Source organism: Zosterops lateralis, assembly GCF_965231275.1.
Source record: "Zosterops lateralis genome assembly, chromosome: 8".
NCBI classification, from domain to species: domain Eukaryota; kingdom Metazoa; phylum Chordata; class Aves; order Passeriformes; family Zosteropidae; genus Zosterops; species Zosterops lateralis.
In genome coordinates this window covers 10,738,389-10,766,054 of record NC_139768.1, presented here as the reverse complement: position 1 = coordinate 10,766,054, position 27,666 = coordinate 10,738,389, and the positions used below count along the sequence as shown (strand labels likewise).

At 40.4% G+C, this 27,666-nt stretch overlaps 1 protein-coding gene across 2 annotated transcripts in view; it reads right to left on the bottom strand.

The window, feature by feature from the left end:
- Nucleotides 1–297: 297 nt before the first annotated feature.
- Nucleotides 298–27,666, bottom strand: part of WDFY4 (WDFY family member 4) — a 117,307-nt gene continuing 89,938 nt past the window's right edge. The window contains exons 50-62 of one of the 2 annotated variants that reach the window (XM_083866338.1): nt 27,146–27,263; nt 26,361–26,470; nt 21,096–21,249; nt 19,381–19,472; nt 14,753–14,959; nt 14,084–14,231; nt 13,476–13,633; nt 11,748–11,906; nt 7,766–7,945; nt 4,754–4,936; nt 4,055–4,142; nt 1,714–1,825; nt 298–680 (exon numbers count right to left, since the gene is read on the bottom strand). In XM_083866338.1, coding sequence (XP_083722464.1) covers nt 614–680; nt 1,714–1,825; nt 4,055–4,142; nt 4,754–4,936; nt 7,766–7,945; nt 11,748–11,906; nt 13,476–13,633; nt 14,084–14,231; nt 14,753–14,959; nt 19,381–19,472; nt 21,096–21,249; nt 26,361–26,470; nt 27,146–27,263 — 1,776 coding nt within the window. In that variant the 3' untranslated portion in view covers nt 298–613. Of the gene's footprint in view, nt 681–1,713; nt 1,826–4,054; nt 4,143–4,753; nt 4,937–7,765; nt 7,946–11,747; nt 11,907–13,475; nt 13,634–14,083; nt 14,232–14,752; nt 14,960–19,380; nt 19,473–21,095; nt 21,250–26,360; nt 26,471–27,141; nt 27,264–27,666 lie in introns of those variants that run through there. The other variant, XM_083866339.1, reaches the window with a different exon arrangement.

Genomic DNA, 27,666 nt, shown 5'->3' with positions numbered 1-27,666 from the left:
CATAACACGTCCACAGTGGGGCTGGATAAAGGCACCAGCATCAGGCTGGGAATTCCAAACTTCACTTTGCAAACAAAATAGCTTTTCAAAAGGCACTCATATATTTTTATGCAGATTCAGGGAGGAGGGAAAAGTAAGAATGGAGATATTAATATTCTTGCATGTCAGTGAAGAAAAAAAATACTGCAACATACTCACCTGTTTGAAGCCTGAGTATTTTTTATCTCATGATATTAAAAATACAATATATTATTAAGCCAAGCTGCTCTTTGGCATAATCAAAGCAGTTTTATTTGCTAAATAGTATTTGTGAAATACAGTGTATTATGTCAAATTCAGTATCTAAAATAACATTTTAAATACAAAAGTTTTCCCAAGACAAATACTACAAAAATCTCATTGTCTATGTGCATATCTGTCAGTTTCTCTCACAACTTTGGGGTCCAGTGTGTAATTTAAATTACGCTTGACTGCAGGGTCAGTCCAACAACTCCTTTAAGATTCAGTCTCCATCCAGAGGCTTCCAGTTTCTCTGATTCTCTCATGCTCTGAAGGGTAAATTTTCTCTCCATCCAAAAGGTTGAAAAAACCAAGAAAACTTGGCTGTTTCTTCCTACCCATCCACAGACCAGCAGCAGAGCCTTCCCCAGTCATCACCAACTAGGAGCTTGGAGGAATTTCTTGAGAAAGAAAGAAATATACAAAGAAAACCATGTTTAAGAAGAAGACACAAATAGGATCAAGGCCTTTTCTGAATGTGCAGCAATTAGGAGGATGCAAGATTCAGGGGTGTACATTATCTTTAAAGTTAAAACTGTACATTATTTTTAAAGTTAAAATTGAAGACTCATGTTACAGAATATTCAGAGTTTGATACTTCAAAGATTGAGCTTAGAATTGGGTCCAAAATTTCCTGGAGTTCAGTGGGTGAGTTGTGGACAACTTAACCAGACCAGAAGCCCTTACTGTTTTCTGAGATTCTACGGATGTTAAATAATCTGCTGTCCAGACTCAGAATTCAGACTTGTTAGCACGATGTCCTGGCTTCAGCCAATGAAATCTCTGCTGCCTGCAGTGCCACCGACACTAATGAAACTAACTCTCACCCCAAATGCTGCCCCTTTCAATGCACATCAACATCATCCTAACTGTGCTAAAGCTGAGCATGCAGAATGCAGGAACATTTTATCAACTGTCAAAATCCCAACACTTTCGGAGAAAGAGACAGTAACTGTTTTACAGTACATTGTAACATCCTGGAGTAGGAGATAACAACAAATATTACAGCCAGATGACAGTGGGAGGGGCTTGAGTAAACTAAAATACTGCTGGCTCTGCAAACTGAGAGGAGTTCATCAACAAAGCTGTCCCTTGGCCAAAAACTTCCTGCTCAGATTTTAAGGAGGTAGTGTCTCCAGCAACTCCTAGGATAGGAGTTATTTCTGTGTTGCAGAGATGATGTAGCAGCCACTGAGTTCTACAACAATTCTGGCCAAAATGTGCTATCTGGCTTGTCTCCTACCTGTCCAGTGTTTGGCTTGTCTCCTACCTGTCCAGTGACTCCCCCAATTTCCTTCATTAATGCACCTAGCCAGGCCAGCTCCTTGAGGGGCCGCTTTTGGCTACAAGAGATCTGACTGAGCTCTCCAAACCCCCAAACAGGAACAGCAGGAGCCCAGCCCAGTTCCAGGCCCCCCTCCCAGGCAGTCCCACCTGGACACGGCCAGCGCCGTCACCGCCGGGCTCGTCCTGCTCGCCTTGCCAGTCAGGGCAACGCTGGGATTCAGTTCCCGACAGAGAACAAGATGTTTTCCACGCTTGTTACCTGTTGTGTGGTTTAAAAATAAATATTTAGAAAGTGTCTAGGGGGCAGCATGGATGGGATTGTTATTATTTACGGTCAGCAAGTTGTTAAGTTGAGAACAAATATATTTAATCTTGGCCTGTGCTGTTGCAAAATAGGCCCATCCCAATTTAATTTGTGGCTATGATAGTTACATGTGCTGACGTGCGGCTGTATCAATTGTGTGCTAAATTGGATTTGTGTATTATTGCTTTCTAAATTGCATGCCTAGTTCAGCAAAATTGTTCATCAGTTTTCACTGGCTCTGTGCTTAATAAGATGCCCCACAATACTTTGCTGCCAGGATATAATACAGCCCATAATTGCCTAGTAAAAAGAAATTACATAAAGCCCTGGTATTATCAACTTACCTAAATCTGCTCATAACAGAACCAATAATTAAATGCTGTGGACATTTCACATACACACACATACATAGACATGCACACCTAACAACATAACTCAATCACAGTTACTCTGGTCTTTTTAATGACTGTGTTTCGTATTAATTTTATTTTCTTTAATGCACAGAATGAGATGTGGGAATATTTGGTCATTTAAAATAATTCTGAAGTCATCTGAGTAGGTTAAGGGAGTATGACCCTGCTTTGATTACACCTCTCAACTCTTTATTAAAGAATGCTCTTCCCATATCTATTTGAAAACATAGAGCCTTATGTTCATGTGCAAACAGGTGTTGTCTCTACACATCACCAATCCCTGAGATGGGCACAAATTTTTTATGGTCCTCTTGAAAAGAAACACAAACAATAATGTTCTGCTGTACTCCTAAGGATGACTTTTAAATTGTCATTTAGAAAACTGCCTAAGATATAAATTTTACAAATAGCTAAAATATCAGTCTGTTAAAAAAAAATGCATATGCAATTATGCCTGCAAACACCTGCCATGGGAAGTTAAAAACAAGAACTTCAGAAATTATTAAATCAAAGGAGACTTTTCAATAGGTAAAGAGAATCCACAAAATGACTACAGAACACCACAGGGATTTTGGAACGAATGTCAAGTCTTTTGCTTTGACTTATTGACAAAGTCATCTTCAATTAGAGATGAGAACAAAAACAAATATGAAGTTACCACAGCTGGACTATCTCACATGGGCATCTCAGGTGTTCTTACACCTTTCCTAGAAGCATCTGGCTCTGGCTACTCTGAGGCATGACCAAGGTTTGATAAGCATCTGGTTAGGCCATTAAACATACAGAGGCATATTGGAAATATTTTCATATAGCAATCAAAGTAATGTTGATGCCAAGTTCCATGAACAGCACTTCTGAAGATCTCTGTGGTAATGCCCAATTACTGTATAATATCTTTTTTTTTTTTCAGATGTTACATCTATAGCTCTATATTTATGCAAATTGCGTGCCTAAAATTGAAGTAATAGAGAATGTTTGTAATGAGGACCACAGCAAATAAGTGGAGTAAATTATACATAATAACACCACAATTCCTTTCTCTTAGAAAAAGCATCGGGAAAAGAAGAAAGCTGTTCTATTTAGGATATGCCTTTAAAGCTTTCTGACAGGTTTCAGCTCCTGTATTTGTTAGAACAGAGAAGCAAGCTTGACTTGTTTTTAGTACCAGTCAGCACCATAGTCCCACGATCTTATTAACCTCAGCTCTGCAAGAACTCCATGGTATCAGCTTCAGCTGCACACAGCCTTGAATAAACAGCACTGAGAACTAGGGCCTGCTGCTGGCCTCCCAACAGTTTGAAGGACCTCTGACTTCTTTTAAGATGGCAAAGACAACAAACTTCCCTGTTCCATCCCAGAGCAGGATCTGGCACTGCCCAGTCTGACATGATGCCAGGATACTTTAGTACAGGCCATCAGCAGAGATGCCAAGGCAGTGGACTTTCAGGAGCCAGGACTATTTCCAGCCATTGGTTTCATATCAGAAAGGTGGCCTCCTGAGGTTCACAGAACCCATGGGAGAGCTGTGAAAAAGCCTTCAGCTTCATCCAGGTGTGTCCATGAGATGCTGGCTCAAGTGTGCTCTCTGTCTCCAAGGTGAGGCAGTTGCCACCCACCGCTGTTGCTGGTCACAGTAAGACTGCCTCAGTTGCCCACCCCATCTCCTGTTCACACCGCTGTGCTCACAGCCCCCCTCATTCCTCACAAGCAGACAAGGCTTGCAGCACAGTGGGGGTCACAGTGCAGTACACAGCCCACCCTGCAGACATACCTGTGCCGCCCGGCTCTTCCGTCGCGTTGCTCTGCGCTCCCAGCCCGGCACCTTGCTCCGGGGTATTGCTGTATTTGGTCTTCCACAGCTGTGCCAGTGAGGGGACAAAAATGGAAAAAGCATGGATCATAACAATGAGAGAATCATATCAATCAGCTCCTGCTTCCCAGCCAGGGGTGGGAATGGGACTTCTAACATCAGAACAAGATTTTGCAATTGTCTCCTTCTCTGTCACTGTGCTGCAGGGTGTCACACTGGAGGAATGTATGGGGTTGCAAGGCTGACACGCTACTGAAAATCCCAGGAACCCAGAAAGTTCACCTACCATACTGGAGGGCAGAATCAGCAGTGAATTCCTACTCATGAGAAAGTAGGACTTAATATACTGAGCTGTGAACTCTCAGAAACCATATTCAAATATGTTTCTGAGGAGTATAGAATTTTTCCTTTCAGAATCACCCCAGAATAGACAGCACATTTTCAAAATTCTCCCTGAATGGCGAGAAGACCTCTTGTCAGGATGATAAAAGTTGATAGGAAGCAAATATTTTACTCTGATTTTCATTTTATGCCCTCTGCTGCACGGTGAAGAAAGTACCATGGGCTTTTAGCAGCTCCGTCCCTCCATTTAGAACAAAAGAAACTCTACTTCCAGTCTACAATGAATCAGGTTCCTTTTTCTCTCCCACATCCACCTACCCTCACCACTCCATCTGTGCTTCCTGTGATGATGATGCTGCGTGTGTCCCAGTCCATCACTTCAGCAAAGCAGCAGCAAAGGATGTGGCCCGTGGGGTGGCAGGCAGTGCTGATGCTGGCAAGCAGGTGGCCATTGACTGTCCACAGGTACAGGTGAGACCCCGCACAAGACATAATGTCCCCCTGTAACAGAGCAAGGGGCAAGACACTCATCCTCCTCATAAGTTTTAAATGCTGATTAGAAATTGCTAAATTGCTCTCTTTTAAATTCTGACCACTGTTTTTCTTCTGGGCAGATGATATAAACTAGACAAAGTAAAAATTACTTTTTTTTTTCATGAAAAATTCGTATATTTTTGCATCACGTAAACCTGAAAAAACCGATTTAGCAAGATAATGCAGAAACGAGGGTGGGTTTTTTCCCACATTTTTAAATTAAAATATTTCATGAAATGTTCCCTTTCTGTTCTCCATAAAGGCCAGGTTTTTAGTAAAAAAAGCAGACTGACAGACTGACCTAACTAGTGTCAGGGACAGGGGCTATGCACAAGCAGCGCCTGGCACAGGTTCTGGGCCAGGACTACTGCTCTTGTAAGTTTTACAAACAAGCATTCTCTGAAACAAGGACGTGATGTTCACCTGCTTAACTACGAAGCCTTTGGTGATTTCACAATCCTCCTCTGCCCCTCACAGGGAGCTCACTGTCATCGCATTTCTACACCGTGTTCTGCATTTGACCAATGACCAGCTCTGCATCCAGTGACCTGCACTTGTGATGCAGAAAACATCCTTGGCACGGCCCCTCTCCCCTCCATTCCATGCAGGTGCAGCCTTACCAGAGACTGCTTGTAAGGAGGAAATACACAGGTAAGTCCTTAGGGAAACACACAGAGCCAAGAGCCAGTGCTGCAATTGTAAACTATCAAATCAAAAGTGCTTTTTGATCAAGTCATTAATTGAAATTGTAAATAACTTTTCTTGATCCATACTAAGAATCAGCTAAATAGAACCTCGTCAGCAAAGTCATCTGGTTCTGAGAAAGGACAGTGTGCCCTTAAATTAGCAGCATGCATCTGGTTTAAGTCAACTAACACCTCACTTCACCCCTGCCTCATTTGGGGCCAGGGCTCTTCACCCTGCTGGGCTGAATTCTGGAGATAAAAAAATGATAGCATGTTCAAAACAGAGCTGCCAATAATTTAAGAGATTAAATTTCAGCTATCATATCTGCATGACAGTACATGATGTCCAGGCATTTGGCAATGATCTACAGTGCATTTCAGGTCTGGATCAGGGATTTAAAACTAACTGAAATAATTAGTTACAGCAAGCTTTTACAATCCTCCTTAGTTTATGAACTTTTTGGGTTCTTATTTTGTGTCTACGCTACACAAATACCATGAGGTTTGGGTCTATAGATGAAACTTCTAGATGCTCAAGCAGCAAGAGCTGTGTAGGGTTCTTATTCCACCAATTTTTTTTCCCTTCGAAACTTTGCTTTGAACCCATTCTGAATTTTTCAGGAAAAAACCCTTGCTACCAATCATGTAATTTTGTGTCATTCAAAATACTGTAGCACAATGGAAAGAAACATTTTGTGTCTATTTTCATGTAGCTTTACATAAATATATAGAGAAGAATTAAACAAAAATTACCTTTCAGAATTAAGTGTCCTGTTTTGCTAACATCAAAAAGAATTTTTTCATCCAAGATATGGACCTTCTATTATTTTTCCTTGAAGCTTCAGTCATACTTTTCTAGAGGCTTTTGCTCTATTAAATGAATTTTTGATATACTGTGATTCAAACACCTTAACCATTTGCTCTCCAATAAAGTGGAATAATTTGGATCAGTTACCAGACGATCCTGGCACAGACTGTCTCATTTTTGGACAGCTCCAGGAGAGCAGATACTGACTGAAAAGGCTGCTGTACTGGCTGGTACAGAACGGAGAGAACTCTGTCCCCTTGGGATCTCAAGCAGCCCTGTGCCAGCCCACCCCCTCATTCCTGAATGCTTGGCACTGCTTCAGCTCACTTCATAAGGACCACCAAGATACTCTGAACTGGCCTGCTGAGGCCATAGGCCACTTTACACTAACCAGGACTGCTAGGACTGTGGGCTGAGCTGGCACTGAACAGACAACTGAATTCCCACCCTAAATTGCTAGCCATCAGACTGCATGGTTAATAAAGCCCTGATATGAGATGACTGTTTTGGCACAGACTAAGTAGAGAATATCTGCCTGGTTTCTTACTGCTATGAACTCAATTTTGCTTTTGTACAATATCCAGGACTAGATTCAACCTTGAATTGTCTGAGCAGCTGAAACCCTGTCCTAGTATATTAGCAGACAGAGAAAAAACAAATATGAAAGGAACATTTTTGGGAGGTAAAATGCTGGGAGAAAAAAATCTCATCCAGAGCGTTTACAGTACAATCCAATACAGAATATTTTCCTATCAACATGCATGCAAATCTGGCCAGGCACAAACCTCAACAGATTTATACCCACTGCTCTCAGGAGCCCTCTAAGCACCTGGGACTAGAAAGGAAAGGAAAAAGCCAACATTATCGCTGCAAAGGTGTAAGACAGTTGTCAGCTGAGCTGGCAGACTTGAGTCTAACTTGTCTCAGCTGCATGAATGTGCAGCTCAGATGTGGCTCTGCTGCATGGATGTCAGGAGAAATTAATGAAACAGGGGCAACAAGGTTATAGGTGAGCCAAACCCAGGAGGTACTAGGGTAATACTTCATGCTCCATAAACTAAAAGTTGTTTAATCCTGCTATCTATCTATCCACAGATGCTTCTACTTAGCTACTCAGTCTAAGATGTTGCTTTTAGTGCTCGCCTCTCATCATTAAAAACACTATTAGCAATCTCTGCAGAAAGAAAAAAAAATCAATGTATCAGACTCTCAGGATGTTTTTATGTTGGGAAAAGCACCCATTACATTATCATGAAATGTTCATGGCTGCATCAGAAGAAAGATGATAAATGAAGATCTTACTGTTGAATTGTTGATGGCAACAGAGCTGAGGCTTTCCTCGTGGGCAGGAAGCTGGTTTATGAACGTCAGCTGGTTCAGGTCCCAGATGATGCAGGTTCTGTCTTCAGATCCACTCACAAAGATGCTGTAAGTTACAGAGGCAGCAAGGCAGGTCACTGCCTGAGTGTGTCCATACAAAGCCTGGTGGGGAAAAACCAACCAATAAACCACAGCAGGTGGTGGGTGATTTATTAGGGAACCACGGTCCTACCTCATTTGCTTATTACAAACAAGCAACCTAGTCATTCTTTGGAGAACTGAACAGGGAATGAGGGGGAAATACCAAAGGATATTACAGAGAAGCATCCTTGTCCTCATAGTTAAGGAAAGCTGAAGGTCCAAGAGATTATATGACTTGCCCAAATTACATAGTGATTCAGGGCCCTTGACCTGATCTTCAGACTCTAAGACAGTGCTTTGTGCTCAGAAAGAAAAAAAAAAAATCACTTCAGTCCATGCAGTTTTAACTAAAGGTTATGCTTGGAAATTTCTCAATATTTAAAAAACTTATTGAAATACAATTTATCAAGATGTATTTCACTAGCCTTCTCAATCTTATCTTTCTGAGTAGCTGAACAAGTACTAATACATTTCTAATATTGGTTAAGAAGAGAAACAGGATTTATGGAGAATTCTTCCTTTAAAGCCACATAGAAAATCCTTTCTCTTTCATCATTACACAATATTCTTTTGTTGTTGCTGTTGTTTTATAGGTTCAGAGACATAAGGAGTGCCCAGTTAAACTTACCCTTATTTGAACAGTTTATTTTAAAAGAAACATGCTTTAGGCAATTTAACAGCACAGATAGAAGGCATGGATTGAAGTATGCTGCTAACAATTTTTTTTATGCAGTGTTCTCAAGTGACAGAAGTGACACTTCTGCTGCATAACCACAGTAAATGACAGTAACACCTGTAGGGCAACAGAGAAAAAGTCCTTCACAGCTTTCCTAGAAAGCCTTTCAGGGCTCATCTTTTAGCTGCCTTACCCAGCAGTTTCACTTTTTGGTTTTCAAAGGAAATTTATATTGCTTGCTGGCTTTGTTTCCATGACATCATCAGCATATTTCTAGGTTCTGTCTCAGCTGAGCTTGAAGCAGGGGAGCCACATGTAGCAGAAGGCTTTTGTGGGCACACCTCATCCTCTTTTCCAGCATGTGACTGTGAGACTGAACTTTTGCTGGCTAACATGTGCTGCCACTTGCCAAGGTCACCAGGACAACAGCAGCCAGACGTGAATCCCCTGGTGGAGAAGCTGAGCTGCAGCAGGCTCTGCATTACTGAAGGTGACCCACAACTGCAAGGGATGACTTTCAGCTTGGGACTTATTCCATTCACAAGCACTGTCAGCTATAAATACTGGCACAAAACTAGGTCTCCAACTGTGGTTTTCAGAAGTCAGAAACACTGTCACCTAAGCATGGAAAAGAAGGTTCAGTGATAGCTTTGGACTGGCTGTAGAAAACTGTTTTTACAAACGACTGGGCATAATCAAAGGCCCCTACTTGAAAACTGCACAAGATTGCTGCAAAAAGACTGGAACAAGGCAAGTTCAAGGATTCAAAATTTCCTCTCCTTTCTCCAAAGCATAAAAGAAAACAGATCCAGTGTGAAAGCATCCAAGCTGCCAAAACAAGCCAAGCTAAGCTCCTGCACAAGTTTCACTAAAATTTTTTTTCTCTTTTGTTTTAACCCATGAAGATCCTACTTGGCAGTGAAACACTTTAAATACAAGCTGAGTATGGAAGAGAGGATAGGCTTGCACACAATTACAGTATCAGCTTCAACCCAGCAGTGTCAATGCACATTCATGAAAAAAAGGTCTCATGCTTTTGGCTCCCTACATATTTTCATTATCATTCTGCAAAGACTGACAGATTTTTTCCTTAATGGGAAATATCCTGCAGCATATTTGCATAAAGATCTTGAGGCCTATCTCCAAGGTATTTTAACAAATATCAAAAGACAAAAAAGAAGGCCAGGTTCACTGTAGGAATGTTTAGTCCATTAAAACTTAAACCAAGTTTGACCATTCAACTTAACTGGTTGACAAGTCACTTACACTTTACAGATATGCTCCACACCTTCCTGAGAGGTCTGTGAGGCAGGGAGCCCACCTTACTCAAGGGTTTCATTTGGCCTAGAAATTCTGGAGACTGGATCACACAGATCCCTCTGCTGGTAAATTGCATGGATCAATACTGAGGCAATTAGGCTCAATGTTCAGTGTTCCACAAAACTGTGGAAGCAGATCCCGCTAGAGAGGCAAAAGCTACTTTTTCTGCAAAAATATAGTTTCTGTACTTTACTACATTCCAAACCAGAATGTGTGAGTCCCATGAGACAGCTGGTAAGTGAATAGCATCCACTTTATAGCACATAAGTTGTTCTTAAGCAAAGCTCACTCTCTCAGGAAATTTTTTGTTCAGCAGAAAAAACAGCCACCATGAAACAGTGAATTACATGAAAGCAGAAAGTAATTCACTGGAAGACATTTAGAACCATAGTTCAAGTTTACATCTAGTCCAGACAGTCATTAAAAGAAAAAAAAGCCTCCGCTAGCAAAGTAAAGGAAAAAATATAGAATTTGTCATTGCATGATCTCATACCACTTTGTGGATTTTGGGTAATACCAAATTAATCACACTGAAACACATCAGCAAAGCTGATTTTAGATTTTTTAAGAGACATAATAATGCAGATAAAAGACAGCCTCTTTGGTTGCCTGAAACTCAGACTGAGCTCCTGACTGGTATAGTTTAGATGCTGATGAAAATTATTGCTTATGCTTTTCTCTACTGCTAGTTCTTCCATTTCTATGTCCTCCTTTGGAGTAATAACCAGCTGGATTCAAAGGTCATCAGATCTTGTCTCATATATCTGTCTTCTACAGCATCCAACATCATAAACCTCAAAAGCGAGGTTGCTCTAAAACAGTTTCCCCTGCTAATTTCAACATGATTTCCAACAGGAATTTTTCATAAATGAAGATCTAAATACTTCTCTGGCATCCCAGAATACAATGAAGTTTTCACTTCATTTAATGACAAATGAAATATGTTTTGGCTCAAGGTATGCAGAGTACTGAAATATCATCTGAATACCCTTCTATAAAAAATGAACAGAAGAAGCTTCTGACACTTGGAGACCTTGGTGATCAATGATCCTTTTGTCTGCATAAAAATAACAGAGTTTTTTCATCAAGAGTCTCTTCATTTCTTTAGGGATGCCATGCTACCTTCTAGATATGATAGTGGTATACTCTAGTTTTACTTGTAAAGCTGAGAACTCACTGTACCTGAACCACACAAATCCTGCATGAGAACTCAATTTTGTAAATGAAATAGCATGTATACAGGTGGTTGACGACTAGAGATGAGCTCTAAATCAACAACCACTAAAAGGCTTTGGATAATGAGGACCAAAAACTATAGTATTCTTATTGGATGCATTCCTCCCTCACAGAGTGTTCTGAATTCAGGTTGAGAAAAAAGAATCAAGAGCTTTGCCTGGCTGAGCCTTCATCTCCACCAAGTTTGCATGATGTTTTACAGATCCCGTCCATTGCTGTACCAGCCCAGAATGAATTATAAGCATCTCCAGGTGATACTTGGTTTTGAAAATAACCCAAGGGCTGCATTTCAAGAGAGGAGAATATGCCTTATCTTCATTATTCCTTTTATCGTGCTGAACTTTGACAATGCTACTAAAGTGAAAATATCCACCAAGTGGTACTCATAGCTATGAGCTGTTGGTATAAGGCATTTTATCAGCTCCTGCACTGATATGATCATATGAGGCTGTCATATGATACTGCTCATTACTGCTTTTTTCCTGCTTTCTTATTCAACAAAGGTGCTTCTTTTGACAATCATCTCAGAGATAAAAACCTTATCTTCTGGGTTTCATTAAGTTTCCATAGCAGAAGAGGCACAGTACTTACCTGTCTCAGGTTTAGATATTTCACTTTGTCCTTGACCAGGGAGAATTCCCAGACACATACAACTGAGCTTGTTCCAGATGTGATTATGGTAGTTGCTGAAGGACACACTGCACAGAGGCACCTTCCCCAGTCTGCCATGCACTCAAATGTAGTCATATTCTGTACAAGAAAGTATCTTTAAGTCATATTCTCATCTGGTGATACCATGCATTTACTATTACCAAATGACAGGTTCAATTTTCAAAACTGACCCTCCATATTTTAAATCTAAGAAAGAAAAGCCCATTATAACCAATCTCTATGTGAGCACAGATATGAACATATGGACATGCACAGGCTGTGGCTGCATGCAGCTCTGCCATCTTCCAGGAGCCAAACAGGAGTGCTGAACAAAGCTCAGTATCTTATGTCTTAGGAGATCAGAGTCCTAATTTCTCTTATGCCACACTTCCTACATACCTTCAGGAAAGCTCATTCTGCCACATATTGTAACAGAAGGCAAACATTCCATGTAGATTATAAAGAAGTCTCAGGTTGTGATGGCCACTGCTAACAGAGTTACCACCAGGCCCTGCAACCCTTCCTTATTTGGATTGAAAAGCCAAAATATAAAGTATAAATTCCATTCTGTGCTCTGTTAGCAGCACCCAGATCAGCCTAAAGCAGTGTCAGGTCTATTACACCCTGCTACAATTACAGCACAATCATCTTCCTGTACGTTCTGCTTTAGCTCTCCCCCACACAACTGAGACAACACTCTGGTGCCAATGATTCTGGTGGAGTTGGATGGCACAGCTACAAAACCCCTACCATAGACAGAACAAACCTTTACCTACTTACAACAAGGACTAAAAATTCTTACAAGCTCATGTCCACCAGCACTGTTGACCGAGAGCAAATTCAAGTCAGACTCCCAACTATTACTCATAATGACTGTGTAATCACACTCACTATGCTCAGCATCACCCCGAGTTTTGAAGTGACAAACTGAGTAATTGATGCCTGCAGCAACACTATGAACTGCTAAGCACTGATTTTATTAGACAGGGAGCAGAAATTAAAATATATCTCATGGCTTTTTCATTTCCATTGACTTTGGGTATGTCTGCAAAAACATAATGAATGCCACTTGCGCAAATATCCAAGTTAGTATCTTGCTGAATTACACGTTGTGCAATTCTGGTATCTAAGCTAACTTACAATTCTTTGCATAACATTGTCGCAAATACATCCAAAAATCAGTGTATTTATGGCAGAGGAAAAAAACTACATCTGTCAAGTGCCCTAACAAGCAGTGTGATGATATAGGCCATTTATTTTTAACAGCAAAGAAGTAAGAGTGTTAACTTCATTATTTTGAATGAATGCACTGGGCCATGCTGGAGCCAAAGGGGAATTGACAGATGGTTCTGTCTTAATTCCAGCAGAATTTCTGCACAATGAAATTTCCAATCAGTGACCAGGAGACCTTGTGTTGTCCTTATGACCTATGGATGGAAAACTTGAGATAATTTAGAGGCATATGTCATGTTTTTGGGCAGTGTAAAGTAATTTTGCACTATCTTGGATATTCAACTTGAGATTCCTCCAGAAGCTTGACTGTGAGAAAGTCCTGTATAGCATCCTCTAAAGTCAGGTCCCCAACAGCCTGTGAAATGGGTGCCCAAACCAGTCAAAGACCACAACATATAATTAATTTCGTGAATTCTTAGAGTTTTTCTTATTTACCTTCTCAGATCCATAGTTGCCAAAGCAGCAGGTGAAGTCCTCAAATCCCCAGCAGAATGTTTTGCTCCAAAGAGGAGGAATCAAAATTTTATTTTTTTCAACAGCCAGAATGCCTTTCTCTGTATGAACAATGTGCCCAATAGCTCCCTTGGGATAGTCTGGCAAGACAGAGAAAATACTTAATTCTGTTGGGTTTAGAGCACTTATGTTAACTTTTCTCCTTGCACAGCTTGTGTGGGGAGGCTGGCAAGTCTCACATCTGGGTTCAGGGCTATGGCCAGGCTCACAGACAGAAATCCACTCTGAAATTGAGATTCCACACAAAATAGTGGAAAAGCTCCTCTCCAGTGGACCACATAAATCCATGTGGAGAGGGTGATGTCTTATAAAAAATTTGTTCCATACTTAACAATAGCAGTTTGAAGGAGTTTTCAGTGCCCAGTCAAAATACAAAGATACAAAGATCACGGTTGGCAGAAGGGATCTTAATTGAACCAACTCGTACAAAACTGAATGGCTACTTTTGTGATCTTGAAAATCCAGATTCATCCTATCCAAGAATTGTGTACTTGTTAGCTCAGAAAATGGAACACACCCCCTTGCAGCACCTTTTATGGTAACTGGTGAGAGCTTCAGATTTTGCAGACTGCTCACAAAAGGAGGAAGAATTCCACTTGAGTGAAGGAACAGCCCAGTCTCTCTTCCTGGTGAACTTTTCCCTTGAGCATTCCTGGATGGATGTGGTTTCGTGAACAGCTAGAACAAAGAAACGTCATTGAAAAATAAATCTCTATTTGCAAGACCATGCAGGAGAAACACCTGCTTAAATCTTTAATCACAGACTCCAGGACCACCATACATGAACCTCTTAATCAAAATAAAATGTACACATACTACGTTTTCATCAGACTACATCCCTCCTTCAGAGAGACAGAAAGCTAATCCCAGCAATTCCAGACAAGAAAGAGAAGCACAGGTGAGACTTGGAGCTGAGCTTTAGTTGACTATACCCATTCCCAGACTAGTGATTACTTGTATGCTCTCTGAAGGAGCAGAACACAGAGCTGATGCTGCAGCTGTATGGAATACAACAGGAGCAGCACGGTTAGAAAGTGGGGGTGCATATTGATGTAGTACACAATCTGGAAAAGCCTATAGCTCATCTTTCAGCAGATTTAAACCAGAAGATGTTTCTAATTTAAGTTAGTGTTATTGGTTTCCAGTCAAAATACTGTAAGATCAAGATTATGTTCTTTACTCTCATGATAAAGTGGTACCTGCTTTGGTATCTGTCCAAAGTTGCTGATAAATCCTAGGATAGTGCTCTTAATCAGAGGATCTTTAATGTTGTCCATCTTGTCTCCATAGAAGTAAGGGTGATAGGTGTTAATTGCCTCCACTGCAGCTGAGCCATGCTGCTTGTGGCCAAAAATAAGGTCTATCCAGCAATGAAGGTGTGCACTGACATAATCACTTTCCAGTGCCTGAAACAAACAAAAAAAGAGACTTAATGTGTCAGGCTGCATCTATTACAAAATGCATTACTGCTTTCCAATCCTTGCTGGAGATAAATTCTCTGCAAGTCAATCATGACACTTTCAGTTCCTCCAGTACCACCATTCTCAGCACATCCTCATAAAACACTAAAAGAGACTAAATTGAACCTCCACAGGAAACAGAAGGACAGAGTGTTTGACTTAATAGACACCAGGAGCAATATCCTCAGGGACAGCACAGGTAGGTTCCACAAAGCAAAAAGGAAAGCATTCCACAGATCTTTGCAACCACAGTGATTGGCACATGGATTAATAGGACCAGAATGAACAACTACTACTGGATAAGACTGGAAGAGATGCTACAAGTTAATATATTCACCTAAATGTGGGCTCCATAGAAAGCTCAGTGCAATCACAGAGGAAAACTTCTGCTTGTAAGAGCCAGACAGCAAATTCATAAGCAGGGAACACAAGCTTAAGCCGAACCTGTACCCACCACCAGGTTAGCTAGATATACCTGTGAGGCTTCACCAAATACTACTGCTCCTACCATCACCTGCCTCACCAAATTTTTGTGCATTCCCAAACAGCCTTGCCCAATGATTCAAGCAGCAATGTCAAGCATTATTAAAAGCACTTTCCTATCTCTGAATAATTTGACTGAGTAATCCCTGATGTTCAGTGAAAGGTCTTCCAAGCAGACCAGCCCACCCAGAGCACAGCAGAAATAAACAAACTAATGGGATCCAGAACAATGGCTCATTTCACAGAGCAGACAGTTGCCCAGTGCAGCTGGTGTAAATGACCCTGCCCACAGCTATAATGATCACAGGGCAGCTCACAGAACAAGCACAGTGTACAATCTGTCCCTGAACAGACTCAGAACTCATTCTTATTAATAAAAGCAGTTAGTCCATGAATTACAAACTGTAAATTTTGACTGGCATTCCTGCCAAAGCAAAACAAAGCAACTAACAGAGCTGTAACTGTGCAGCCTCTCAGTATTTCACTGAGCACCATGGCAAGCCCAGCCAGGGAGGGAGAACTTGTGGTTTAGGGAGGAAGTAAGTACATTTATTTAGTGGACTAGATTCCTAACTTATTAAGCATGAAACAGGAAGCTGTTCAGAGTTTTATGTCAAGAACAATTCTTTGCTGTGATAATGTTGAACGCAATAGTCAAACCTCAGAACAGTGTAAACCTCAATCTGTTTTATGCACCAAATTCACTATGAAGCCTCCTAAAAATGGCCACAATACCAGTAATTAGTACTCCAGCCTTGTGGATGATTTCAGAGGAGACTGAAACCCTTATGTTTCAGAATTCAAGATCTCTGATTCTTCACTTCAGGGTTTCACTTCACAAAGTCTCCCAAGCAGATTAATTAAGATTTCTTGCAGTCCCCTGTGTAGTACCTAGTATCAGCTATGGTTGAAGAGACAATATTGCACTGACTGTACAGGAAATCTGATCAGGTCTGGCAAATTATTATGAACACAAGTCTATAAACATGATCTTTCATTTGCTAAGCTGTTTCTATTTGAGATTTAAATTAATTTATCAGCTGTGCCAATGCTACTAAGTAGTGTAGCCCAGTAGAAGCAGTTCTGTAGACAAATGGTAGAGAGCACCCAGTATCCACATAAAATGGGCTCTGGGGGCTTTACTTCCAACTAAATCCAGTCTGCTCCTGCAGGCTGAATGCTACCAGCATCTGGAACACACAACTGGAGTGCAGCTTTTCTTTCATTTCCAAAAAAATCTAGTTTACACAATCTGTGATCATTCTACAGTGACAGAAAATCCATGCCATGCAGGGATGACTGCAGTTTCATTTCCGAAGTGCACCATTACTCTAAAGCTCAAGGTAAAAGCAGATTTCTCCATTGTATCCAAGTGCCTTTGGAGTGTTCCCCATCACACAAACAGTAAGGAGCTCAGTAGTTTACTCTCCAATCAACCCACAATAGAATAGACAGGATGTCTCCCTATGTTTTTCTTTAGAAAGCATCTTTCAGTCATACATGGCTTTTTGTCTGCAGCACAGCTGGTAGGGAAGGATGGTGTTGCCTTTCCCATATTTGGGGAACTGGAAGACAGAGATTGAGCACCTTGGAAAACCACAACACAGAGCAGTAAAAGGAACCAGACAGCCCCAAAACCTCCATGCCTTTCATGGAGCCACTAAGGAATATGAGGGAACTGTTGCATATTTGACCTCAATGGCCAAAACCAATTTGCAGTAGGTAGGAGATAGGGCATTCACTGGACTCAGCTCTTCATTTTAGCTAGGACAATACTTCCAGCAGCAAGTCTATAGTCTACACAAAATTTAGATGAGGATCTCCTTCCTCCTAATAACTGTATCATCACGTGGTTATGGGCACTGACAAAAGCTTGGATCTCTCTTCTCTTCCATCACCTTTCTGTGAGAACAGAGCTCTGACCCTCTAAGTCACTCTCTACACCACATCAGAGATGCTTGTCTCAGTAATACCTATTATTGTGTATGCACAGGAAATTAAGCATTCTGAACATAGCTTTTAATCTCCATTTCAGTTCTTTGGCAAAAAAATCTCTGGTAGATGACTGCATTTTCAAAATGATTGAAGACAAAATTTTTAGTAGGTTTTCCATCACAAGAGTTATCCATTTCAAAATAGGTAAAGCAGCAAGATAGAAATTTAACTTCCTTTAGATATTTTTTTGCATTATTGTTCTGACAGATTTAAACTGAAGTGTTCAGGTCATAAATACAAAATTAGAAACTAAAGAGAGCCTCTTAATTGAAAAGATGAAATAGCTCACTATATAATCAAGTCACGTTATAAAATCAACAGTCACAAAAAAACCCCAAAAAACCAAAGAAAAGGAGGAGTGCTGCACAAAAAAAATTAGGCAAGCAAGGGCTCAGATCATATCCATGTTCATTCACAGGAGTAACCTGAGTGCATGTGAATGAAGCCAGAGTTGAACTGGCTGTCTTTCATACTCAGTCATTCACAAGCCAAAGAGTTTGCAGCATCAGGAATCTTCCAGTACCTAAAGGGAGGCCTACAAAAAAGCCAGAGAGGAACTTTTTACAAAGGAATGTAGTGACAGGAAAAAGGGAAATGGCTTAAACAAAGAGGGTAGATTTACATTAAATATTAGGAAGCAATTGCCAGCTGTGAGGGTGCTTAGAATTTAGAACACGTTGCCCAGAGAAAACTGGATTGCCGCATTCCTGAAAATATTCAGGATCAGGTTGGATGGGACTTTCAGCAACCTGGTCTAGAGAAAGGTGTCCTTGCCCATGGCAGAGGAGTTGGAACTAGGAGATCTTTAAGGTCCCTTCCAACCCAAACTGTTTTATGATTCTATGAGAGTAATGGTAACTTAGTGGGAGCATTGTGGTTGTTGTTAATGGTTTAGAGAACAGTAAAGAGAAGTATTTAAAAATAAGAGTATGACTCTGGTTTTGTTCAAAAGAGGAAGAAGTTAGGGTAGTAAGGAGGTCAGAGGATTTAAGCCAGCATTTGGAGAGGTCAGTTGAGGAGAGGCTTATTTGGAGATACCAAAATAGAAAAGATGGTTGTGTCAACAGATTTGGATATAATCACCTACAAAGTGATTATTGAGAGAGAAAGTTGAAATCTCAAGGGCAGGACCTGCAGAGCAGAGGTGAGAAGAACCCACTGATGCAAAAACTGAAACAATATGACAAACCAGGATAATGTGTGCACTCACACATGCAGCTCACCCGAAGAAATCTGATGGGGTAATTAATGCAGGAGCACTAGAGAGACCTGCACCAAGATATTTTGCTGCAAAGTCTGAGTTCAATGCCACAATCTTCATACAGAATTGCACTTGCATTCACTTTTATGTAGCAGATGACATCACATGGAAGACTTTCTAACTATTAATAGGTAGCACTAATTGCAGTAAGTCTCAGGACCTTAGAGCTATTTGCTTTCAAATAGCCAAGGTTGACTCCATTAAGGGCAGGGAATTACATTAAGTTTCCCCCATCCCAACCCCCCAAAATAATAATAAAAAAATTAGTTCTGGCGTGACTCAGAGATGGAAATAAATAATTTAAATAAACACACAGATTGTTAGCAACAACATTGGATGGTATGCATATAAATTCCTGTGCATTACATTATGTTCTCTTACACTTGTGGGCTGAGATATGTTCATGCCATAAACCGATGCATAATCCACATCTGATGTGGAAAGTTTGCCTTGATTCAAGGTGAATTTTTAGGCAGAGAAAACACATGCTAAGCTCAGAATCAACACAAACTTCACAAAAGCAGGATGCATGTGGATCCAACATTTTCATTTGTGACTCTAGCCTTCAGAGCTTCATTTTCAGTGGGACCCAAGTAGCATTTTGTCACAAATCTTTATATTCACTGACCTGTCTGTGCAGGAGAATGAATTTATGGGGGTCCCCATCTGCCCAAGGAGGAAGCTGCACATCTCCCAGCACTGTTCCATCCTGCATGCAGCCTGCAGGAATTACAAAGGATGAATCCAAAATAAGAATCAGACACACTGAAAATAGGAATAACTTTATTAAAACACTGAAATCAAAGGAAATTGAGGTGATTTCCCCACATACAGTTTCAGGTTCATCAAATTTAGTGCCATAGAAGACTGAAGAATCAATGTTTTGGGATTTCTGATCCAGTAATAAGGCAGTGAGAAGATGTGCTAATATTTGTCACTAATGCAGTAGAAATATGCATGTCCTCAGCACAAACCATTTTAGTACAGAATGCAAACGTAGACAAGACAAATGTGTTTGCACAACTTTCTTTTTATACATAATCCTGTGGGTCTAACTGCCAAATATTCCTACCAAAGCAGCCATGGAAAGGGATTTTGTTCTCAAGTGCTTTGCAACCTGATTCCTTTCAGAAGGTGAGCATATGTTCCTAATTCAGAGCACAGTGTTGTGCAACTGGATGAATTCAAATCTAAATTGAGGTTCAGGTCTGGAACCACAAGTTTCCCTACAATTTAGCAGTGAATGGATTCGGGTTCTTGGCTTTGCCTATTTTAAAATCTTCCTGTATATTTGCTCTCTACTGGCAAGATTCTGGTGATTTTTGGGTCCCCCCTTTCCCCGCAATTCCACTCAGGTCAGTCTCTGTATTTTGATTTCAGCCAGATTTTGTTTCTTGGCCTCCTCTCAGAAGGAAACTACCCTAATTCTTTTTTATCTTTTAACAAACTTGTAACAGCTTTTTTTCCCTTATTCTTATATATAAATATAAACATTACTATCTTTTAGCATGCCTCATTTCACTGATACCTTAAATACAGTTATAGCTAGATTTCAATGGGTTAAGTTGCCTTTGCTGTCACAAAATTCAGGATGATTCTTCAGGTATTTTTCCTCTGCCTTAATTGTTAACCTTCCAGTGTCTATTAAAAAAAAACAGCTTTGCATTGCAAATGGTGTGAAAGTCCTGTAAAGTGAAGTGAATCAAAACTGCCATGCTTATTTCTAAATAGTGTTTTTTCTGGATTCTCTCTGAGCCTTCATCATGGATGCAGTAAGGTCTAGAGACAGTGTACATTCAGAGGGGGTTGTGATGCTCCTTGAGGACAAGGAAAATATATCAAGTTCATGTGAGTTGTACAGAACCTTTGAAAATGAGAGTGAGGACATTTGGAAACTAATCACCTTGTGATGTCATGAAGATTGAGAAAAAAAAAAAACAAAAACAAAACCACCTTTCACCAACACCATTTAAAAACTGACACATCTCCAAAAGAATAATACACTTTCAATAATTGTACATGTATGATAATACAGGCCAAACTTTCAAAAGCAGTCAACTAAATTGATTATATAAAACTCCACTTTTGTGTGACAAAACATGTAATTCTTTTGCCTAGAAATTAATAGGAACTACTTGCTTCTTCCTGGGCTGAAATCTTGGTTCTTCTGACATAATTCAGTTTTCAGAAGCTTGTATTCTTCTAGTGTTATTTGAATAAAAATTGATCTCATTGTTAGAAAGACTCATCCACATAAATCCAGAGACCAACTCAACATATGATCTGGATCTTTCCTTTCAATAAGATGCTGGAAGGAACACTTATGTCCCTTCTAGAACTTACCAAGTTCAAAGTGATTTGCATTGGTTAGGAACTCTGGCAAGTAAAAGAATTCAGGGATGAGCTCCCTGACATCACTCATGTTGTCCCTTGATGCTGATTCCCATGTGCTCTTGACACTGTGAAACATCCGGTCTGCAACATCAAAACTCCCACCCTGCGGAGTGGAGACAGACAAAAAGACTTCAGTGTGAGTATTCTGTTAAATTAAAAGCACCTTAGCCAATTTTGCAATGTCCTTTATCCCATGATTGATAAGGGGATGTCTCAAGATCTGTCCCAGCTCCACATACTGTGGTCTAATTAGGAGTTATCTTAGTCCTGATTTGCAGATATGTACATTGAGAGGCCACAAAGCTTGGAGTCTTAGTGCAGCCTGCAATAGCAGAGGCAAGCAGGAGCCATCATGGGCAGCTTGAGAATATCCCCATGCCCATTTTAATGCTTCTGAAAGCAATTAATTTATTTCATCCCAGAGTGATTTGCAAGCAATGGACCACTTCACTTATGACCCAAACAATTGTGAACAATCTTATGTGCAATTCTCCTGTGAAAAAAAAATCCTCGGAGAAGGGGAGGTTACCACTGAAGTAACATTAATTAGATCCAGGAAACAGGAAAGGCCCAGTGCACAGGAGTGTTGCAGGGACTGGTCATTCTGTATGGGAAGGAAGGACAGCATAAGAGAGAAGAAAAAAAGAATTTTCAGAACTCAAGCTGAACTGGTAAGTAATGAAGGAGATAAAAAAACTACCTTACATCTTGAGAATATTTGAACAAGCTTAGATTAATGAGAGTCAAACACTAGACAAAAGTGGACTTAGTATCCCAGGACATCATTCTGAACTAAGGCCTCAAGGGGAAATTAAAATAAAAGTCACTCACCAAAGGAGGATATACGCCTTCTAATGAAACCATTTTTCCTACAGAATTTCTTAATGGGATTTCAGATACTGTATGCATTTGTGAAAACCCAGGTTTACCTTTACATATGTAATTCTACATGGAGTATGGAAGAATTTAATGTAACATAAAATTTCTATAATAATGGAAATAACCAAATAAAAAATCAGTTTTTGGAGATGACCTGATGAGTTTGTCAGAAACATCAAGCTATTTTAGAGGAAAGCTGACTTTTAAACTCTTTTAAAGTGACAGAACTGAATTGTTTCTCAATACCTAGTTCAGGTGCTGGCAGCAGTGCTCCCAGGCTAATATAGATATTTTAATTGGGGTTAATTAATTTGGATTATATGTCATGGGACATAATTTTACAGCCCACTGCCAGGGCTCAAGAGAGATTGCCAGAGATAGAATGAGTACCTTTAAATTGTTCTGCAGTATAGTGAACACATATGAATGATTGCTCAGCCTCAACCATTCAGTCCTCAAAGCTGCTTCCCTGGGCAAAAAGAATGAACCAGTGGGATTGTATAATGAAGACACTGAAACACAGATGAGGTGCTACAGTAAATCTGTTAAAGATATGAGATGCAGCAGGTTCTGTCTGTGGCTGACCTCTTAGGGAAATGAAACCTTCAGTTAGGTTACTCTCTGCCTGTAGACTGTTGCATGTGCCAGATGAGGATGTTGTACTTCTGCACAGTAACAATCAGCTGAAGTTCTGATTTGCAATCTATTACATAGGCAAACAACATTTAAGCACTCATGTTGTGAGGATGGGATCGCATTCCCATGGATCAGATGAGCCCCAGCAGCAGTTCCCACATCAGTTTCTGATACTAAGAACCACTGCCCTTTTGGCTCCCCTTGAGTCCTGGCTCACTTAGGTTGCAGCTCATTCAGATCTGCTCTTCTCAGTCTGGCAACTGCAAGTCAAGAAGTGATTTTTGCTATATCTTTTTTTAGGGAGAAAATACCTTCATGGATAAGTTATCAGAAGACAGTAGTCAATAAATCCCAAGTGCTGAAGCCCCATTCCTTGCTTGTCTTTTGAGATACACTCACACCAAAACTTAACATATATTCCAGATGGAAAGATCCCACTCCTCTTTCCGCTAAGGAGCATTCTGCTCAGGCTTCTGGTCCAGCCTCATCTCTAAATGACAATATAGTTCTGCTCTAGCTCCTTGTCCTTCTTCCTTACACCAGTGACAGTTGTGAAGCCTTCCCACACCCATTCAAGGGACAGAGTGAAAAAGTGGCTAATCACATGAGCAAGCCTATCTGGAGTTAATCTGATGCACAAGGTCATCTTGCTCTTGATCATTATTAGGCAGGGACCCTTGGAGACAAATTCAAATTGAAATTAAAACAGAGTAGAAGGAGGACTATAAATAAATCAACAGCTAACAAGTATCTCATTGAAGCATATTAAAGGGCTTTGTATATTTAATCTGCAGACAGTGTGCTGTGTCTGGTGGTGATTGATGCTTTTTCATCTTTTTTTGCAGCTTTTATGAGAGCTGGTGGTAATCTCCTGAGAAACAATATGATTTGTAATAAAAAGATTACCTGTATTAAATAAAAATAATATATACATAGGAAATGCTGTTAGCGCGACAAATCTGGTTAAAGATATTACCACCACGAAAAAATGTGATTTTTTCCCTGGCTGTCTAATTCATTTTAGGGAAAAGTAATATCTTTAAAACTTAAGCCTGTATTATTTATAAAGGAAGCAATAACTGATTTTCCCATTTCCTATATTAATAAATTTATTTGCATATATTTATATCAGAATTAATGAGTTTTCTCTCTCTACGAATGCAAAAATGCACTGAAAGGGAAAAAGAGAATCAAGAATTGCTTTATGCTTTTAGATTGCAAGACAACGAACTCTTATGACTTTCTACAGCTAGACACACTAGCTCTCTGTTTTCTTTCCTTTCAGTAGAGGCCTTACTGTCATCAAAAATACTAGAAAACATGCTTTTTAACCCTACAGTCCAGCAGGGTATATACAAAACAAGTGGGCAAAATGATCTCTAGACAGAAATCAGAACTTCACATACTTGTAACACTAAGCATCACCTTGGTGGTGGCTCTAGACCCAAAGACCTCAGTGTTTCTAAGAGTTGCTTATGAAGGTGCAAAGACTTACAACATGCCCAGAGATGCTGAGAAGTTGTTACCTGCTTGTAGTGCTTAAATGACTGCTCGAGAGTCACTAACACCATGAGGAGTAGAGACCCTGGTCTCTATAAGTACTTTTGAGAGGGAAATGTCTGGAAAAGTCAACCTGATAGCTGAAATGCAAGAGTGGGATAAGAATAAAAGGAGATAAAAAAGCTGAATTGATCAGAAGCAAATCTCAGTATTGAGGGTAGGAAGTCCTAGGATGCCTTTCCAATAAAGACACTAAACATGGAAATCTTTACTGCTCTTTTCCCATGCTGAGACCAGTTCTTGAAAAGAATCCCAGGAGATACTTGACCAAGGTAAAGTGGAAGGTTTTACAATACCTGTTTGATAAGCAAATTTCCTCTCCATTCCAGTACAATATACACAGCACATACAAACTTTTATCCAGAGTCAGATCTCAATACACTTAAAAAAAAGTGAAATGAGGTTTCTCCTGTATAGTCCCATTACTGAAGGCAATGCTTCCTCACTGCTGCCTTCTGTGGCCAGGTGCAAATCAACTGCTTGACTTGAGAGACAAGATGTTATGCCACCATCAATTTTTCACATAGAGTGCACCCAAGTGTTGCCTGTCCTTGCCATGTATTTAGACTGTCCATTTGCAGATATAAATGTAGCTTTTTTATTTTTAAGATGCTAAGAAGTTTTCACAGCTCCCAAAGGCAGCAACACTCTTACAAGAGCTTAAGTGTGGGAATTCTCTTTTTGCAGCCTGACAATGACTTGATCATACAGTTCTCAGACCTGCTGTTTTCCTAACAGCATCTCACAATTAGCAATTCCTAAGCTACCACAGGACTAGTCACCTGGGGGAAATGACAACAATGAGCTCAACTGAACATGTGCCAACATAAAAGCAAAAGAATACGAACAGAAGGAGTTTGAGAGTTTCTTTTAGTGGATCCACACCCAGAAATTTTTTTTGTATGTTTCAGATCTCAGCAGCCTTTGAAGATAACTATCCTCACAAAACTGCTGTTACCTGCTTCTCATGCAAACACAGGCACAAAGTATTCACTCAGACTGAGAACTCATTATGCATGAGAAGTGTGCCAGAGAGATCCAGCAGCCTTTGTTGTTTACAACAAGAAATAACTGCTCCACAGTCATTCATGACTGCAGCTAACATATGGCTCACAGAATGTGATGGCAACCATTGCCTCAGGTGGTTCACTAACCCATCAGCTACTGCTGGTAACAGCCAATATCATAGGGCTTATTACTTAATTAACACAGCACTTTATTTGTATTACTTCACTGAAAAAATCCAAATCACAACAGCAAAGCACTTGAAAAGCTGCAGGAGACATGGCTATCCCTCACTATGCTTACAGCAAGTCTCCAAGTGTGAAATATTCTGGCCAAGTTATCTTCCTGTATTTCTCCACAAGGATAGGCAAGATACTCCTTAAAAAATACACCTTGGAGAGGGATTGGTCCTCCTGGTAGACCCAGTTACAACACAACACATTACAGAAAAGAAGGTAAAAACTGTCTGCTACAGCCCAAGTGTATTTGCTTCAGCATTACCAACTGCCTGCCCAAAAGGGCAGTCAGGAAACTTGTTGCCCCTGTATGTTGGTCAGATGAGAAAGGTACAGACAATATTCAATTTCCGTAAGTTTAATTCCATGGTGAGAGCCAGTTTGGCATTGTATAAACAGTAACAAGTTCAGAACAAGATTATATAAAATATTCCTTCTGGACCATTGGATGTAATCTCATCCCACTTCTTCAGGAAGTTGATCCTATGATCCCTATCATTTCACACCTACCAGAACCCATATGTCCTCACCTGGCCCAGGAATGCTCTTCATGCCACCACAGCAAGCTCCAAGTACTTGCCAGTAGCCCTGTGACTGTACTTGGGCTTAAAGAATACCATACCAAAGTCAGAAGCTTTTGCTCAGACAGGCAATAAAACATTATCTGTTTGTTTACATGCCTCAGCTCTCACTCTCCCTCACATCAATCATGGTCCCCTTAAGGTGTTTTCACTGAATTCAACATTCATGGCATAAATGTTGCCCCAAGTAAGCCCCAAGTCCACATATAGAGCACATCAAATGTCAGAAAAACTGATCCTCCTTCATTACACAGCCACAGTAACGCACTACATGGTTCATAACAAGGTGTAGGAGAGAAATTATCTTGCCCCCTTACCTGCAGAGAACAGAAGGTCTGGGTAAATGGCTCCATTCGGACCAGGTAGGATGCCACTATAATTGCTGATGAGTAGTGAGTACAATAATGGCACTGTGCTGACAGGTCTCCTGGAAATTGCACACAAATCACATTCCAATACAAAACACCACCATTTGAAGCCCATGGCATCCAGTTACCAGAATACAACTAACTAGGGAACAGGTATTTTCAGCAGATGTGTCCAAAGACCTGTGAGTTACAGCACACCTTGCACTGAATATGTGCATTGAATGGGCACAGTTACTACTGAACTATGTCCATTTTTTTTGCCTTCCACATTTCATTTTCTGAAGAATAAAGCCTTTAACTTTCCAGACCATCCCTTTCTCTAGTAGTGCCAAAAAGTCTTGGTCTTAAGAGGTCAACAGCCTCAACATTCTGTTTCCTTTTCTTAAGGTTGCTGTTAATTAACCTGAGTGCAGCAGTCTTCTACATGTAGATTAGCTAACAAATAAGACCAATGTGTGCAGCTTTGCTAACAGCACAGTCTTTTCTAGGGAACATTGCTTTTTGCTGTAGTTTTTTTTCCTGTCCAGGGGAAGAGAACAGAGTGCAGCAGTACAAGGCATATAAGGCAGTACTTGCAGGAGACATTTCACTTTGAATTGTCAGTCAGTTTGTGGACAGCAGTGAGAGAGGCTCTTCTTGGCATGGTGTTTCCCTTAGCCACAGCTCTGCAAAGTTTTTGGGTGTTCTGAGGGGACTCAAGCCTCTGTTGTCTATTACCCTCCTAAAACACTCACCCTCAGTTTTTTCCACTTCATTGAAGCGCTGGATAAACTTGTGTTTCCTCTCCAAAGTCTGTGCTCCCATGGGCTTTGACAGGTCTCGAAATGTATGAGGATTGGTGAGGTTTAAAGTCTGAAAAGGAACCCAGCAGAGATGGAGATTTTAAGATCTTAGACATCATAACTATTCCAGTGACATTGGGAGGTGGTAAGGCTGTGTTGGAAGCTTCACTCATACAAGGTCACAGGTTTAGCCTCCTCTAGAACTTCACAAATAAAGGATAGATTGCAAATTGCTCTCAAGGCTTTTCTGTCCAAAACTCCTTCTCTGTGTTCAGAGAACCTTGTCCATGGCTCTCTGCTGAGCTGATGCAGCATGTCCTTAACTAAGTGTTAAATAGATGTTCATCCATAGAACATAATCCTCAGTATGCTGACCTGAAGATAAGGCTAATCTATATGAAATCAGTACAGTTCTAACTAACTACTTTAAATTTTAAACCCTTGGTCTAGACCCCTCTGCTTCAATGGCATCA